Source organism: Pogona vitticeps, chromosome 9, assembly GCF_051106095.1.
Source record: "Pogona vitticeps strain Pit_001003342236 chromosome 9, PviZW2.1, whole genome shotgun sequence".
Taxonomy (NCBI): domain Eukaryota; kingdom Metazoa; phylum Chordata; class Lepidosauria; order Squamata; family Agamidae; genus Pogona; species Pogona vitticeps.
Window position 1 is genome coordinate 10527406 of NC_135791.1, and position 17712 is coordinate 10545117.

The 17712-nt window shown below is 42.5% G+C and overlaps 1 protein-coding gene across 3 annotated transcripts in view; it reads left to right on the top strand.

The window, feature by feature from the left end:
* LOC110082286 (CCN family member 2) overlaps nucleotides 1–14494 on the top strand; it is a 29935-nt gene extending 15441 nt beyond the window's left edge. For 2 of the 3 annotated variants that reach the window (XM_020799719.3, XM_020799721.3), the window contains exons 2-5: nucleotides 7165–7378; nucleotides 8857–9108; nucleotides 10178–10413; nucleotides 11519–14494. In XM_020799719.3, coding sequence (XP_020655378.3) covers nucleotides 7165–7378; nucleotides 8857–9108; nucleotides 10178–10413; nucleotides 11519–11830 — 1014 coding nt within the window. In that variant the 3' untranslated portion in view covers nucleotides 11831–14494. The remainder of the gene's footprint in view (nucleotides 1–7164; nucleotides 7379–8856; nucleotides 9109–10177; nucleotides 10414–11518) is intronic. The other variant, XM_072980270.2, reaches the window with a different exon arrangement.
* Nucleotides 14495–17712: the final 3218 nt, after the last annotated feature.

Sequence of the window (17712 nt, forward strand, 5' to 3'; positions counted from 1 at the left end):
AATTGCTCTCCGGCTGGTTGTTGTTACGATAAATTCCTGTAAGGTTCTTCTGAGACCCACAGGCGTTCTGGACAGTAATGCCATGTCATCGGCATACAGAAGTGCAGGGATCTTTTGGAGAAATAAATCAAGGTTATTTAAACAGCTAACCACATTGTTGATGTAAAAAGTGAATAACAGTAATGCCAATACACATCCTTGTTTCGCTGCTTTTGAAGTTGTAATGGAGTTGGCAAGATGTACAATTCTGTCGTATCTAATTTTCAAAGATGTATTGGAGTATGAAGCTCGCCTTAAGTATAAAAGCCTTTGATCTATGGATGTAGCCTCAGGTTTCTCCCATAATCTTTCTCTAGTCACGTGCGGTCTTTAGGTTTAAAAAAAAACTTCATAAAACTATGGTTTTAGCTACATACTTCTGAATTAAATGTTGCATAATTAAACTGACCCAAAATTGATCTACCCTCCCTAAATCCTGCTTGCTTTTCAGCCAATAGATTTTTCTTGTTCTGTCCGCACTTAAATCTAACAGACAGCTGGCATAAAGATTGCCAATTATTCTGAGCGAGCTAATTGTTCTGTAGTTGGCTGGATCATTCCTGCTTCTTTTCATAAAAATCGGGATTATTATCGCTTGTCTCCGTTTCTCTGGACTGTGCCCTGAAGAATCAATATAGGTAAATAACAGAACTAGAGGGGGAGCCCACCAATCAATATTGTTTTTCAAAAGTTCAGATAGAATATTGTCTTAAGTTGATTGATCAACAACTTAATTTTGTTAACGGAAACTGGAGACCATTCAGGAAGATCCTCTATCGTTTGTGAAGCAAATTTGTAGGAGAGCTCAGTATGTATCTTCCAAATCTTCTCAGCTATGGAGTGAAATTAACGAATCTGTTTACAGACTTTCTTTTTCACAAATAATTGATTATGAAAGCTTGAGATATCTGACCCTATAGCGGTCTTATGAGAGTAATATGCAATAGCGAGCACCTTTTTTGCTTCCCAGCATGCCATATTGAACTACCGTTTTGAACGCTTGTTCGCTCTTCTCGTTTGTAAACAGGCATCATGAGTCAGTGTTGGGTTCAGTAACCAAAGTGACCAAAGGGACGTGGTGGCGCTGTGGGCTAAACCGCAGAAGCCTGTGCTGCAGGGTCAGAAGACCAGCAGATCGTAAGATCGAATCCATGCAACAGAGTGAGTGCCTGTCACTTGTCCCAGCTCCCGCCAACCTAGCGGTTCAAAAGCATGCAAAATGCAAGTAGATCAATAGGGACCACCTCGGTGGGAAGGTAACAGCGTTCCGTGTCTAAGTTGCACTGGCCATGTGACCACGGAATATTGTCTTCAGACAAAAACACTGGCTCTGTGGCTTGGAAACGGGGATGAGCACCGCCCCCTAGAGTCGAACACGACTGGACAAAAATTGTCAAGGGGAACCTTTACCTTTACCTTTTTTTAACCAAAGTTATAATACAGGGCTATTTGTTCTTGCCCCATTGACCACTCCACTATGGTTTCACGACACTCTAATGTGCCTTCCTCTGCTAAAACTGCCTTCAGTTTCTGCTCAAGCAAGGCCATCCATTTAGCACACCACTGCAGTCGCTCAGTAGGTGTTATGTAAGTCCCAGGCTGGATTTTAATGTATGTCTGACAGCCTAAAGGAGCCAAGCAGAGAAGGAGGGGTAAATAGTCTCCCACAAACTTGTGAAGCGTTTGAAAGTTCTTAACAAGAGGAAGCAGATTTTCATTGGCTGACATATAGTCAGTAGTACTACATCTTGTTCCAGTCATGAATGTAAAAAACAAACAAACCCTGGTTAGTCCCCTAAGGTGGGTCTATTCAAGACAGAAAGGTTCTGTTTTTTGGCCATTCTAGCAAGGCAAATGCCAGCATAATTGGCCGTGCCATTTTTGGAGGAGTGAGGGAATGGGTATAGAGGTGTCCTTCCTCATTATCAGAAATAGGCACCTTATATTTAGCATAAAGAAGATAGTCATTTGAACCTAGTCTAGTGCTAAATCCACCCCTTAAAGGACCTTGTCTGTGGCATTAATTGTTATTAGATCTTCAACATAGTGCTCCAGATCGACCCAGGTCATTCATCTTCCTTGGTTGTGAGAGGAGCTATATATGTGCCACCAATATCCCAACAGAGCCACGTTGAGTATTGCCATTGGCTATTGATTCAATGACTGTAATAAGGTGCCCTTTTCCCTCAATGCAGTGGATACTAAAACTCAGAGCCCCCTCTTTAAGCCTCCTGGGGCCACATCTGGTATTGCACTGCTGTTATAGGAGTGAGAGCTGTCAATCAGCAGTCTTCAGCTGTCCAAGTCTCTTGTACAGTACTAGTATTATGCCCTATTTCTGCTGAAAGAGTGTTCCTGGCTTTTACAGTGTGTCCACTCTGCTGCATTCCAGGAGATAATTTCCAAGGGCTTTGTTATGTCGTGTGTCTGCTGGTCTAAGGGTCATCATGCTTTGCCCCCCTCGATTGGTAGCTGTTTAGAAGAGTTACTCTCAAAGTTTATTGGGGGTTCCTTGACTGTCATACAAAGTTCAGGGCCATCTGAAGGAACGATCAAATTTGAATTAGGGTCCCCTTTACTTACTATTACAATGGGTTTCAAATGGCGGTCAGATTTTGTATATATCAGGGCTGGGGAATTTGCACCCCGACAATTGTTTTTGGATTCCAACACCCATCACCCCAAGCCAGGATGGACAATAATCTGTGGTGATGAAAGATGGAATCCAACCTCTGGGGGGCGGTTTGTACTTTTCTCAGCCTTGTAGTGGACTGTACTTGCCATCAGAAAAGTGAAATGTACCAACTTATAGTCTGCCATGCTTCAAGCGTGATATTACAGCTTGAAGAATTTCCTAGCCAGCATGGCCAGATTGGGTGCAAGATTACTGGTACAAGAAACTAATTATAACTAGCTTGTAGACTAAAACTATGAATAACTCATTGCTTGTAATGGTTTCTTTTTCAAAAACAACATTTCCGTTGCAATACAGATTGTTGTAACTCGAAGAGGGGTCATTTCTTCTGTGGTGCAACAGCAATTTTTTAATTTTAGCTTACAGCAGCATAAATGTATTGGGTGTTATAGGAAGTGGAAGAAGTCTCTGCCCCAAGAATTTTACAGTCTAAAATTCACCACAGTGGGAGCCACAGAAGAACAGGGAGGTGAAGGCAGAGATGAAATACGGTATGTGTTCTCCCACCCCCAAATCTCTACGCAGAGATTTACAGTAATTCTTACAGTGGAACCTACAGTCCCAGAAATTTAATGTGGTTTCCAAATAGGTACCAGCATTGATCACAGTTACCAGCTAATCCCCTTGAATATGCTAGGATGAGTCATTTAAAAAAGAAAAGCACTGCCCATATTAGTTCTTTCCCTGAGGTGAAATCTGTGTGGTTCACTGATCAAACAGCTGCGGAAATAAGAGCTGGCTTCTCGTTCAGAATAGGAGGGTGGGAGGATGAGGTGAAGCAGAAAGTACATTCAGGGAAGGTAATCTGCGAGGTACCCAAGTTCAGCTTGAAGTGTTGGCACAGGCAGAAGGAGGAATCTTGTTTTGGCTTGTAGGCTGAACAGGTGAGCGGGCCATCACTGAACATTAACACTTACAGAGAACAGTGGAAAGGACCATTGCCATCCTCTGCCACCAGTGCCTCTCTGCAGTCCATTTCAGTCAAACAAACAATATACCCTCTAGACGTTGCCTAGAGGGGCGGGGTAAAAATCGAATGAATGCATGAATGAATGAATGAATGAATGAATGAATGAATAAATGAATAAATAAATAAATAAATAAATAAATAAATAAATAAATAAATAAGAGAGGCACAAATTGGACATCAGAAACGGCAACACAGAAAAGCTGGTGTCAGAACATTACCATCTCCATTGTCACTAATCCTAAATTGCTTTTGTAGAAAAAGTAGAAATATATAAGGTAATTTGAGAGAGAAAGAGATGAAGTAGATTATATCCACAAAATTCAGCATATCCCTAGAGGTTTAAATAGAGTTTGGGGGTGGGGGGTAACACTACTTGTGTATTGGTTTTCCTCTAGTATTGTGCATAACCAAAAAGTTATTTTCTTTGGCAAAATTCTCACCTCAGCCCTACCAACTCCTTTCTGAAAGAAAAAGTGATTGTTCCAAAACATCAGAGCTAAAAGCCTAATATTATCTATCAGGCAACAGATGGTGTACATTAATCAATTACTCTAACTATTGCCAGGATACTTATATAACCAATTTTACCTGTGTTAGTGATGCTCATGTCACTCTGAAAGTTCATTATGTGTTTCTCTATCCCATTCACCTTGGTCCCTAACCCCACAACCATATATATGGTGGATATAAATATGTGGCCTAAATATTGTAGCCCATGCATCTTAGGAAGTGCCTTGTAATCCATTAAAATTCCCACTGAAATACAGGCTAAATATATTGATAAATAAACAAGAAATGATCTGAGATTGGAATGGCCAGAGTTGGATTATTTTCCATTGACTACTTAATGTACAAGTCAATGTAAATCAGTCTAGAGGTCCTCCCTGAAATTTGTACTTTCCCTCTCTACCTCTGGGGCTTCTGCTTTTAAAAAAATTAAATGCATTTGCACTGGTTCATGAGGTGTGACTGTTGAACCGATGCAATGGGAGACCAGCAGCTAGCTCTCCTAGCTTTTCTGTTCGGGGTGGAGGGAAAAGAACAAAGGAAGCATTGAGCAATGGGAAAAAGAGAGAAAGCAAAGGGAAAACCAGCAGAGAGGAGGAAATTCATATCCAGCCCTTGTTTGCAGCTTGTTAAAGTAGCTCTGTTGTAGCCATGCCTCCTGCAAATCTGGACAGCTGCAGTAGAGCCACCTTAACAACTTGTTAACAAGGGCAGATTGGCAATTTCCTCCTGTCTCTCTGCTGACTTCTTTGTGTTTCACTAAAACAAATTCACTCAAGAAAGCCCTACTTCCTGGGTGAAAGAAGAGTCACTTAATATTTTGCCTACTTTGTAGCCACCCCCCAAGTCTGCTAATCTTAGAGGTATCACAGCACTTAAGATATCCTTTTTGTTATACATGCTGAAACTAAAACAGGTGTATCCTTGAAAACACATATTAATGGGAAACAAGTGTGGGTTCCGCATCTTTTCAGTGTTTAAAGACCTTTGTTGGCTTCCAAGCCATTTCCATGTGCCACTCATGGCAACAATTGCTTTGATAGGCCTGTGTGGATTGATACTTGGGTACCTACCAGAACACCTGATTCCACAGCAGCTTGCCTTGCATACATATTGTGGCCAGTTTTGGAGAGTGTCCACTGGACATCCCTATCTCATTTGTGGTGGAGCAGGCATCCTTGGTAGCAGTGACGCATTTATAAAATACAGAGATCAAATACAAATGGGTTTCCCTCTTAGCCATTTTTCTAACCAGGATTACGAGAGTTGGAAGGAAGCATCTTCCACATATGGTGACCTCTGGAGAAATCCCCTTGGGTACTACTAACTATTCCTTTTATAGGCTTCCAGATAAAGAGACATGAGACCATTTACTTTGGATGATTGAGTATTGTAAATGGACTCCATCCAGAAATATCTTTTGATTTCCAACACAGTGTCAGAGGATTACTGTTTCCAGTAGTAAATCAGCTTTGATTTTGCTTTGTACTGTTTCAATACAATGAAACAGCTGCACCATACTCTCAATTTTTAAAACAAAATTTGAATTCCAACAATATCATTTTTGATTTGTTTATTTTTCTGAGTTCACATACCTCCCCCCTCCCAAAAAAAAGAGCAGAATTGTAACACTTTGGACATTACATACTATAAAATCTCTTTATCTGAATACAACCAGGAGTCCAAGGATCTCACAGTGATTTTGTTCCATTTCTACATGAGTGCACAAGTGACTTCTAAGTTTGACAGCTCATAAATAACTAACCAGGGAATGTTCTCCGCAGGACATGAACCTGTGACTGCAGCCATCATGCCAGTAGAGCCACTAATTTATTTATTTTATTTTTTATTTATTTTATTTATATCCCGCCTATCTAGTCGATAGACCACTCTAGGCTGCTTACAACATGGGATAACACTATAAAAATCTTTCTTTTTCTTTCTTTTTCTTTCTTTTTCTTTTTTTTTTAAAGCTGGGTCATGGATCTGGAACCACCTTCAATAAGAACGTTATTAGAAGACCATGAGAATCTTATATAATATGAGAGTAATATTATGATAATAGTCATATTAGATATTAAAAGTTGTATATGAATAGTTTGAATGTCTGAAAGATGGTTGGAATTTGGGGGGACAAATTGGAAGACACTGAGAGGCTAAAAACAAATAATTGTAAGCAAAACATGTAACACGATGTTTGACAAGCATGAACAATGTAGATAGATTGAAAAATTAATAAAATGTTTTTTAAAAAAACAGAACTAATTCTCCCTGGAGTGACTGTTCTGTTGAATATGCAAAGGTCTATATAATTCTCTAAAGTCCTTAGAAAGTATTATATGGTGTCCTGATTTATTATAAAAATATTATGCAGAAATATTTGATGCTCCCATTAAGGATTCACCAGTCTGTAGGATAGGCACATTTAATGGATAACTGATTCCTATAAATTTAATACCCTGTTTCCCCAAAAATAAGACCTAACATGAAAATAAGCCCTAGTTTGATTTTTCAGGATGCCCATAATAAATCCCTAGCCCCCAAATAAGCCCTAGTTGAGTGAAACTCCACCCTCCACCCTTGTGCAGCAACCAGAAGGAGATGACATGACTGCGTTTGAATAAATGTCGATGGTTGTACATGAAAAAGAAATAAAACATCCCCTGAAAATAAGCCCTAATGTGTGTGTTTTTTTTTTTTTTTGGAGCAATAATTATTTTCGGGGAAACACGGTAGTTGTGCAGAAGGTGAAATATTAGTAGCTGTACCTTGTCATGCAAGTTCCAGCTGCTGAAATTTCTTTTGCCTCACAACTGTTAAGGTGACAAGAGTCCTGTCCTCCATTCCATGCAGCTTCTCTACTGCTCAGGGGATGAAGGTCTGTCTTCACTTTTATACATTCTAAGTACAGGACATGAAACTCAAGCACAGCTGTCTTCTGTTTTTCCTCTAGGTGGCAGCCCAGACTTGCTCATACCCATGCCAGTGTCCCTCACAGACACCTCAATGCCCTGCGGGCATCAGCCTTCTGCTGGATGGTTGTGGGTGCTGCAAAGTGTGTGCCAGGCAGCTGGACGAGCCGTGTTCCTTGCAGAAACCTTGCGATCGCCATAAAGGGCTCTACTGTGACTCCTCCGAAAACCATAGAGACCATGGCATCTGCTTAGGTAAGTTCCTTCCACAACTTGAAACCCTTTTCCAATGAAGGCTAGCCTGTCTTCTTCTCTTGTTGCCTTTCCTGCCATCAGGAAATGCCTTGCCATTTAAATGGGCTTTTGGCCACAAAATGACTGCTGAGGAAGGACCTTGCAACAGAGGTATGAGTTTCTGTATTTTCCTTAAACATTGTGGGTTGGTATTGTTCTTAGCTTTAAATATGGTCTTTTAATTATTTATGCAAGCCACTGTTGTCTTTCAATGGGTGTAAGCTGCCTTTGGTCCTTTTTAAGGAGAAAGGTGAGGTAAATATATTTTAAATAAATAAATTGTTTTTAATTGACTTGTTACTTTCATGTGGTAATCTATTTCAATTTTAACTAGGGATTTGCATTCGGATTCAGAAATATCCAGAATGCACCTAAAAACGCCATATTCAGATAGTTCCAACCATCTCTGAACCCATATTTGATAATTCCCTATATCTGTTATAATAATTCATAATATTCAGAGTCCCATTTACCGTATTTTTCTGTGTGTAAAATGACGCTTTCCCCTAAAATAACTAGAGGAAAAATTGAGGGTTGTTTTATACACGGAAGTAAGGAGGGAGGGAGGGATCAAAGCGCTTTGATCCCTGCTTTCCCCCTCCATGTTTTGCAAAGAAAGTGGAGTAACTGCTGCCCCGAACATCCCCTTCACAGAGGCTTCATATTAAGCATCAACAGGGCTGGCCCTAACATTAGGCAAGGTGAGGCAACCAACTCAGCCAGCAGCCATGCATCCCCACAGCCATTTTTTCCTGTGTCCTTCGTCTTTCCCCTCCTCATGAAAGTCCATATGTGTCTAGCCTGCAGCCTTCACGTTTGGTGGTAAGCCTTATCCCCTTGCCACTGTTGAAGGAAGTTTGGGTTGCCAGTCTCATTAGCCTCTGTTGGTTGGAGCAAAGGGCGGGGGCACATCTTGACCTTGGCATCTGGCAGCAAAATATCAGTCCTATTCTCATTTGGTTCCTTTTTCATACCAAACATGCTTGTGTCTCCCAGCGCCGAATGTTTCTTTCTCCTTCCCAATTCACTCAGTTGTACTCACAGTGTGGGAAAGTTCCCTTTTTTGGACTACAGCAATTGAAATCCCACAGCCAGCATGACTGGAAGGAATGTTGTCTAGCTCTAATTGTGCCCAGTCTGGTCCTGATGACTATTAGCTGTGCATGGACACATACCAAAACATACTAAATCCAATAGTTGCTGTAGGAGTATGACCTCTGCTCGCATAGCCATCCACACAGACCATCATGCCACCCCGAAGACACTTCATCTTGTTTTATTTCAGAAACCAAGCAAAGTCAAACCAAGTTAATTCTTGATTGTAGAAGGCTGCCAGGGAATACCTAGGATCTCCAGGTAGGAGAAAGAAAGTCCCCTGACTGGGCAGCCACTCATAAAGCAGATTCCTCCCCTCTGAGGTTCTTTGTTTTCCCTTCTAGCTCATGAAGGGGCCACCTGCGACCTGCTGGGGAGGATCTATTCGAATGGCGAGAGCTTCCAGCCCAACTGCAAACTGCAGTGCACTTGCATGGATGGGGCCATTGGCTGCATTCCCCTTTGCGCCGACGGGCCGCGGCTGCCTTCCTCTGACTGCCCGTTCCCTCGCCGGGTGAAAGCACAGAACAAGTGTTGTGAAGAGTGGGTCTGCGAAGGGAGCAGCCAGAAGAAGCGCTATGTAAAGGGCATGTCAGGTAACACACATCTTGGTGGGCGGGGGAGGCGACAGTGAGAGGTGCCAGATGTCTGGACTACAGCAGCCCTGAGAGCCCCCAGCCAGCAAGGCCAGAAGTAACTTTTCAAGATAAGATTGTGCTCAGTCTTCCAACTGCTACTCCGAAAATGGCAAATTTTGTGCATTTATACAAATAAATGAAAACAATAGACGCCATTGATCGTGACGGCTGTGGGATGTGGTCAGTGAGAACCACTGCCTCTATCCTACTGAATCCTGGATTTTTTTGTTTTGTGTAAGCACCGAGAACTCTGCGGTGAAGTTCGGAAACTTCACCAGAACTCTTTAGAGAGAACTCTAAGCACCTCAGCAAACCCCAGATCCCAGGATTCCATAACATAGAACCATCGCAATTACCGTGGTGTCAAACCGCTGTAATGATGCAGTGTAGAAACACTCTTGGTATAATATTATTCTGCCTGCACAACCTGATCAGAATCTTAGCCTAGGACTGAGCTGGATATGGCATTCCCCGCCCACACCCCTGGTTTGCCCCTGGGCAGTTGTTTTGTCTTTATGAATGAGCAAACTCTTGGAGAGATCACATTCTTACTCATCTTGAAGATGGGTTAGGACTCTAGCATGTGGGAAGGGCAATTTACCTTTTGCTTCCACCACAGTTCCTCATAGAAGTCACGTCTCCAAAACCCTGATCTTTCAAGCCATTATGAACCACATAAGGACAAACAAGGTGTGACACACAGAACTAAGGAAAGTTACTGTTTTGGATGAGAACTCTTGCAACTCCCAGCTGCAACAGCCACTGTCCTTGCTAAAGGGAGATAACAGGCAGTTGTTGTCCAAAAAAGTAATGTTCCCAAGCTCTGGGCCTGGATAAGCCAGTGCACAAGTTGTGCCATTCCGTGAGATGCCAGATCTAGCCGTAGTGACATGTGGCTTAGTTATACCTTGTTAAAAATGCAACTGCTGAAATCCTACTGCCTTTTAAATACTTTGGGTTCTTTTACTGGGAGGAAGGCAAGATATGAAGTCTTTGACTTTCATGGAAATCCTTTTGCCTGTCTCAGTTTATAGGAATAACCCAAGTCACAAACCCAAACCCAAGCCGAAAATTAATCTCAAGACCAACAGCCTGCAGGACAACTGCTTGGTGCAAACCACCGAATGGAGTGCCTGTTCGAAGACCTGCGGGATCGGCATCTCCACCCGGGTCACCAATAATAACTCACGGTGCCGACTGGAGAAGGAGAGCCAGCTGTGCCTGGTCCGCTATTGCAACGCCCTTCCGGAGAACAGCTTCAAGGTATTGTGGCCGTTGGCTGGGAAGGGACTCCCTGCAAAACGGTGGCCTCTGCAAGAGGGTGGGAGCCAGAGCTTGAAAAAAGTCACATTGGAGGAGGAGTACAACTCTCTGAATCGCCACCAACCCTGCCGGCAGCCAAAATATAGCTTTTCCAAGCTCATTCTGTCAGATCCTGTCCTACTTCAGAAGGTTGTTGTGAAGATAAGGTGGAAAAGATGAAAGCCACATGCATCCCCTCGAGCTCTCTTAAGGAAAGATCAGAGTGGAACTAAGAGAAAAATACAATAAAATATTTAGGTGGAGCTAGAAAAAGCTCATTTTTGAGTGGCTGCCAGTCAGTGTAAGACAGGGTTAGGCACCATCCTGCTCACACCATACACAAAAAAGAGAGAGAAGAGAGAGCAGTGATTCTCCCTCTAAAGGGAAGTGTAGTCCATCTCAACCAATTTTAAAATTTTATTTTTTTAGAATACATTTCCACAAATTGGGAAGCGGGTGTCCCCCGTCTCCCACCCCTTTTCTCAGGTCACTGCAGTTTCTAGTGGGTCTTGGACTCACTCAATCAGCCCCTGAAGCTGATACAGTGGTACCTCGACTTACGAACTTAATCCGTATTGGAATGGCATTCATAAGTCAGAAATGTTCGTAAGTTGAAGCACCATTTCCCATCGTAATGCATTGAAAACCATTTAATCTGTTCTGGCTGTTTTTCGTTCATATGTCAAGGCGCTGTTCGCAAGTAGAGGCATTAGTTCCCACAGGAACTAATGCAAAGCCGGTTAATCTGTACTCTACCACTAGGGGGTGATTTTTTTTCTTCTTCTTTTGACCTAAGATGAACTTCGGTCAAAAAAAGAGCAGGAAAGGTTTTTTTTTCCTGATCGTAAGTTGAGGCTCTGTTCGCAAGTCGAAGCAACATTTTGTGAACGGAGCCGTTCGTAACTCGAAATGTTCGCAAGTGGAGACGTTTGTAAGTCAAGGTTCCACTGTACAGGCCATCATGAGCTGCATGACCCCTTGATATAAAGCACCTTCTCACATCCAGGTGTTCTTCTCTCAGGCAGCCTAGTTGAGATTCAGTTCCTAATTTGAACTTTCTTTTCAGAAGGGAAGGAAGTGTGCCAAGACCCGAAAGACCCGTCGAGCCATCCGTTTCGAGTTCACCGGCTGCACCAGCACTCGCTCCTACCGACCCAAGTTCTGCGGCAGCTGCACCGATGGGCGATGCTGCACTCCGCGCATCACCAGCACCACCAACATAGAATTCCAGTGTCCAGAAGGGGACTCTTTTGTCTGGAAGATGATGGTGATCAAATCCTGCTCCTGCCACTATGATTGCCCTGCAGACAACGATATCTTCCTGGCTGTCTACCGCCGGCGAATGATTGGGGATCACGTTAAGCTAGGGAAGCAGTAGCATCTCACCATTATGCTTCCACTGAAGTCAGCCATAGTGATGAATCGATCCAAAAATGTTTCTACTGCTGACATCTGGGAGAGAAAAAGATACTGATGGGAAAAAAAAAATCTGAGTTGCAAGAGAAACACAGTATAGACATGTCCAGCTACTACAGCACCCTCCACACTATAGTGGCACACATCTGACATTTTGTGTTCTAGAAGAGGGACTGATGCAGTTCATCTGGCACCAACCTATATCTTGTCTCAAGATACCCAGATCCAAATATTTCTCCATTATAAGGTGTTCTGATCCATCTTTGAAGATGAACTGTCTTAACGGTGTTGACTTTAGGCAGCTCTTACTCTGATCATACTAATACTGGACTCCAGAGACAGCCCCGTTTCAAGCTTCTCATAGTTGGATATAGTTTTGTTGTTTATATAAAAAAAACAAAAACAAAATATAATGCCAACAAGACCCAAGTGCAAAAAAAAGAACACTTAGTGTCAAATCGTACAAGAAACCAGCTTGGTAATTAGAAGAAAATAATATGTTTTTTTCCAGGGATGCAATTCCTTTAAAGCACCATGCCGAAGCAATAGGACTTGCAAATGATGTCCATTATTTACCCTAATAACAAAAAAGTTACTTTGCAACTTGTGGGAGTGAAGAAAACTCATGCTAGGATAGACAAAAATATTTTACTTCCCAAGAAAGCTTTGTTTCTAACAATGTGCAAACTTTATTTTGTAGCTTGACCTTCAGGATTAACACAGTGAAGAATGCAATCTGTCTGCATGCACTATCAGCCTAGAAATTTGCTTTTGACACCAGCACCAAAACAGAACTGAGGATACAAAATCCACTTCTCGTTGTTGCATACTTTATTTGAGTCAGAAACTCAGTTCAGGTGGAACGTCGTTTTGCTATGGTACTCATTCTAGAATTGGGAGTTAAAATGAAACTCTTGACTGTTTTCTACAAATTTACCTTCTCCCTTCCTTGCTGTAGGTTTAGGCCTGTGCTTACCCAGATCCTGTTCTTCTTCTTAGAGTTATCACCCAGCCAGCTCCTGGATCTTCTTCCACTGACTTCAGTGAAGAAAGTCATCTTGTTGTCCAGATGCAAAACGTTCAAAGATCAGACAGAATGGCTATGAGGCAATGTGGGTGCACTGTGAACACACCCTCAGCTGCCCCCCTACTTGGATTCTGAGTCAAAATGACGAAGTTCGCTCTCATCTTTCCTGTCCTGCAAAAGAGTTAGCGGAACTAGAGGCAAAAGTCCATTTGGAAACCTTGAACTGTAAAGACATCTGTTGCGTTGGCTGCCTAAGATAATCTGACCACACGGAATCGTCTTGTCTCTCAGTAAAGGTTCCACATCCCATATCTTTGGAAGCTCTACCTTGGACTATTATTTTCTGCAAGAGAGAACCTGATCCCTTCTCCCATAGTTCATCCTCCAAGTATATTTCGGGTTCTTCTCTAGAGATCTTCCCCTTCCCGCAGACATACGGTTATAATGTAAATATTATAGAACTAGCTTTAAAAAAAATTCAAATCAATGTATTCATGACTCCTTTTTTTATAACTAATTGTTTTTATTTTTATCTATATTTGATTTCTTTACATGCTGTGTGTTTGTTTTTTAAAAAACCCTTCTTGCTTACTTGATGCCAAAGAGTTTTATGAAGTTAATATACTGCATCTAAGGATCAGGGCAATAAATGCCTTTTTAAACAAACAAACCCCCCAAGTTAAAATATTTTTAATAGATAGGCTTGATCGTCCTGTCCCGTGCAGTATTGGAGAACAGCGACAACCCACCCTCCCATTCAACCACACATTGAGACAAAACACAGCACAAAACAAGGGTCTTCCTCCTCCTCCTTCCTTCAACCATTAGGGCAGGGGTGGGCAATTAATTTCTATTGGGGGGGCACATGAAAAATCTGAGCTGTGTTCGGGGGCCGAACCAACTTTACTTAAAAATAAAATGAAACAGTGATGTTATGGTTGTTTTTATTTTAAACTTGTTAATCTTCACAAATACTAAAGAGGTTTTTTTGTGGTATGTTAAAGATAAGCAACTGATCAACTTTAGACAAAAAGCTATAAATGGTTTTGATGTTCAAAACTGTGCGCGGGCCGGACAGGAGCGGCTTGTGGGCCGTATGTGGCCCTCGGGATGCACTTTGCCCAGGTCCGCATTAAGGTCTCCTCCTCCTCCTTTGCCTATTTATTTTACCTTTATCACTTTACAACCTGTGTCTTTTATTTCCTATTAGGTGCCTGAAGTATGCATTCAATGAGTTTGATTATTTCTTGGTCTTTATTCATTTGTACACATTCTTGGATTGCCCTCTACTGCCAAGAAATGTTTAGCATTCCCACAATAAGTCCACATTTCATGGATGTTGCCTTTACAGATATCCTAACGGGTTGGAGGGTTCATAGCTGGCACTGATTAACTAGGAGATGGATCTTGGAGGTGTAGTGAATAGATAATTGAGGCAAAACACCATGTTTGTGACACTGAGATGTGTCAAATTATCTCTTTTTTTTCCCCCCTGGAATACAACTACCGGCCATGCAGTCCAAAAAAAAGTAACATTGACAGTCTCTGTGGGAATTGTTGGCAAGAATTCAAAAATAAAGTTACCAATATCATAAAGAAGCTACAGATTTCTGTGGTGCAGCCACACTTAGAATACCGCGAACTTCTGGTTACTGTATTCAGAAAGAATGGGTTAAAGCTGGAAAAGGTGCGCTAAAGACCAACCCAAACAACCAGGGGGGCTGGAGGGAAGAAAGATTATGACATTTGGATTTTCTTAGCCAAATAGTGGGAGATTCAGGACTGATAAAGGGAAATGCTTCACAAAAATATACAACTCACAATCACAAGAATACCTGTCTTCTGTTTCCACAGTCTTTAACTATAAGCACTAAGTCAAGACCCTTGTTCAGTGCTCCTAGGCAAACACACACAGAGCTTAGAAAAAAGTTACTTTTTTTGTACTGCAGTTCCCAGAATCTTCCAGCTAGCATAGACAGTGGCCATGTGGGGTGAATTCTGTAGTCTAAAAAGTAATGCTTCCATTTTCTGGGCATGCATAGGATACCAGCACAAGCAACTAATAAGTGACGTCCTCTTCCAAGTGCAGTAACTTCTCTAACGTTTTCCTCCAAGTACGTAAGAGACAAAATGGCACTCTCTGGGCCCAGGAGGGAGATTTATTGGCAGGCTCAAGGGCCCCCAAGGTTTGCAGGAGTAGAAAAGACCTCTGAGGAGGGTGGGGGAACCTCAGTGAGATCTTGCATGCTGAGTGGGGACAGAATAAGGACAGATTTCTGTTTCAGGAAAAATGAGAAAAATGGGCAGAGGGGAGTATAGTATCCTGTGCAATGGCACGGCCGGCTTCCAGAGCCCTGAACCAAAGCAGCATCCCCACTGGGAACTGTAATTTTAAAAAGTAGCTTTTCCAAGTTTAGGACTCAGTTTGTTTTATGGGTAGCCAGGGATGTTGGCAATGGGTCAGGTTGTGTGTTTGTGTGTGCTGCTCTGCAACTTCTTCAGATGTCTGTATTGGAATATTTTGCAATCCCGCATGCTGCCTGTAGTAGGTGTGGCTGGGAGGGGATTTTCTGGGCTGTCGTGACTGTCAGTGTATCCAATACTGTACTAACCAATCATTCCTTCCCTTCTTCTGAATTCTTCAGTCTGTTGCTGAAAGCAGTCTGTTGGTTTGCTGTCTGATCGGTTCTACTGTTAAGTAATGAAACTTTATATTCTTTGTCTTGCAAATGTCTCAGAGTGAGTTACTGAGAAGGTAAGTACCAGTTCATGAGGGAAAGGGTAGACTAATCTGGGGAACTGGAAGCTATTCTGCTCTATAAATCCCTGCACTTCTGCGGCCACAGGAGTTTAATCAAAAATTCTGCAGCAATCTGGACCTCAGGCAATTCCATTCAGGATCTGTTGGAGCTTTTATTCTGTGTGTAGGCCTACTACGCCTAAGAGGAAAACTTCTGGAGCAACACAAACCTACAATACCTGGACCACCTTGCAGATGTCATGACAATGAAGCTAGTTTAACTATTATTTAGGTCTCTAGCTTAGGCAGTCCCATTGTACATGTAAAATAATGATACATAGTGGCCCTCCAGCAGCAGCTATTTCAAGTATGCACAAATATGGATGGTGGAAGGACTTTGCCCATTCAGTGAACTTTACAGGGCCAGCCCTACCATTGGGAAAAATAGCACAAACAGAATGGCAGATCCTGGGGCAGCATGGCGGTTTCCTTCATCCCTTGCCATTCCATTATCTTGGAAGACAGCCAAGCACTCCATAAATGAGGTTGCTGCCCTTAAGTGTTCTATTGCCAGTGGGTTAAAATAACTTTTCAGCTGACAATTACTATTGTACCTCAAAGGAAGGGTGCCCATCTTGCCCTTTGCTTCAAATAGGAAATGTCTTGGCACACTTGTGAATTGTCTTTTGAAAATTCAAAGTATTTGGTTTCATCGTATGTATTTTTTCTATTGTCCTAAATTACAATCCTACTTGCAATTTAGGGTCACGATGGGGATCATACCACCAGTGGCAAATTGCTACTCATTAAAGGCAATATGTGGACATGTGTGCATACAACTTGTATACAATGTGATAAAGTGGCATGCACCCCAAAATCACTAAGGGGAATGTTCAAGTAGCAGTAATTTGCAGCTGCTGCTGCTGTTGCAGATATCCTTGCACACAAAGCTGCACAACAATAATCCTGCTGCTGTCAAAATTAGGCACTAGGGGGTGCAGTAGAGTATTTCGTTGTATATAAGGCAACACACCCTCAACTGAATACTTTTGTGAAGGGATCAGGTGTAACATCGACTGGTTGCCCAATTGTGACAAGTTGCTTTGAAAACAAAATCTTTGTTCAAACTGCCCCAAGGCTTCAACCGAAGTTGTCCATTTTGCCTTCAGTTTGGAAGAAGGCTGTTTAAAATAAAAATGTGAAGGAACACAGGAACTCTATCATCCCAGCTGATAGGGACGGAGCTTGATCGAGGGTAGCTGGCGAAGACGGGGGCCAAATGCACACCTTTGGCAGACGAGACTAGGCTCCCCTCCAGTGGCACAGAAGGCAATTTACCTCTGCACCACAGAAAGGCGTGGATGATCTCTGTGAACAAATGCGGGCTGTTGGGACATACACTATGGCAGCACCTAGGTCTCTTTTGTGGCAAAATCAAGACCCGGGTCCTGATGCTTGAGCTACAAATAGCCACAGAACAGATGAGCGAAGCAGCAGCTGGTTCTTGTGGCGGGAATGTAAGAGGGGCTTTAGGGAAGCTTAGCAGCTTATGGACTCAGCTCATCAACACATCATTGCAGGGGGGCTTGTTTCCCCCCCTCTTGATCCTTCCGGGAGAAGATTTGCTTGCATTTGGCCATGGGGGGGGGGGAATCTGGTGGCAAAGGTTGTATGTGCACTAAAAGGACTGATGCCTGGCATCTTGTTTTCCCAGTTCCAGACCAGTTAGAATGGTTCCCCAAGAAATAATAGTGCCATGGGAATATAGGGCCATTCTGTGCATCTCACTTAGGTTAGGAGGATCTGCTTCTTAGCCAATCATTACAAGATAAGGCATGGCAAGCGAACCTGTTACTAGGAATTTATGCAGGCATACGGAGGGCAAAGTCACAACTGGGCTGGTTCCATGGGCCCCACGATCCCACAATCTTCACACCAAAAATATTTCCCTCCAGGATAAAGTGGTGTAAACGCTCATCATCACGGCAGTCTCCATATCTCAGGCCCCAACAACAGTTTTCAAAGCGGCAGTGTTAATTGATAGCCACAGCCCAGTTCTAGCAGTTTTCAACTCCCC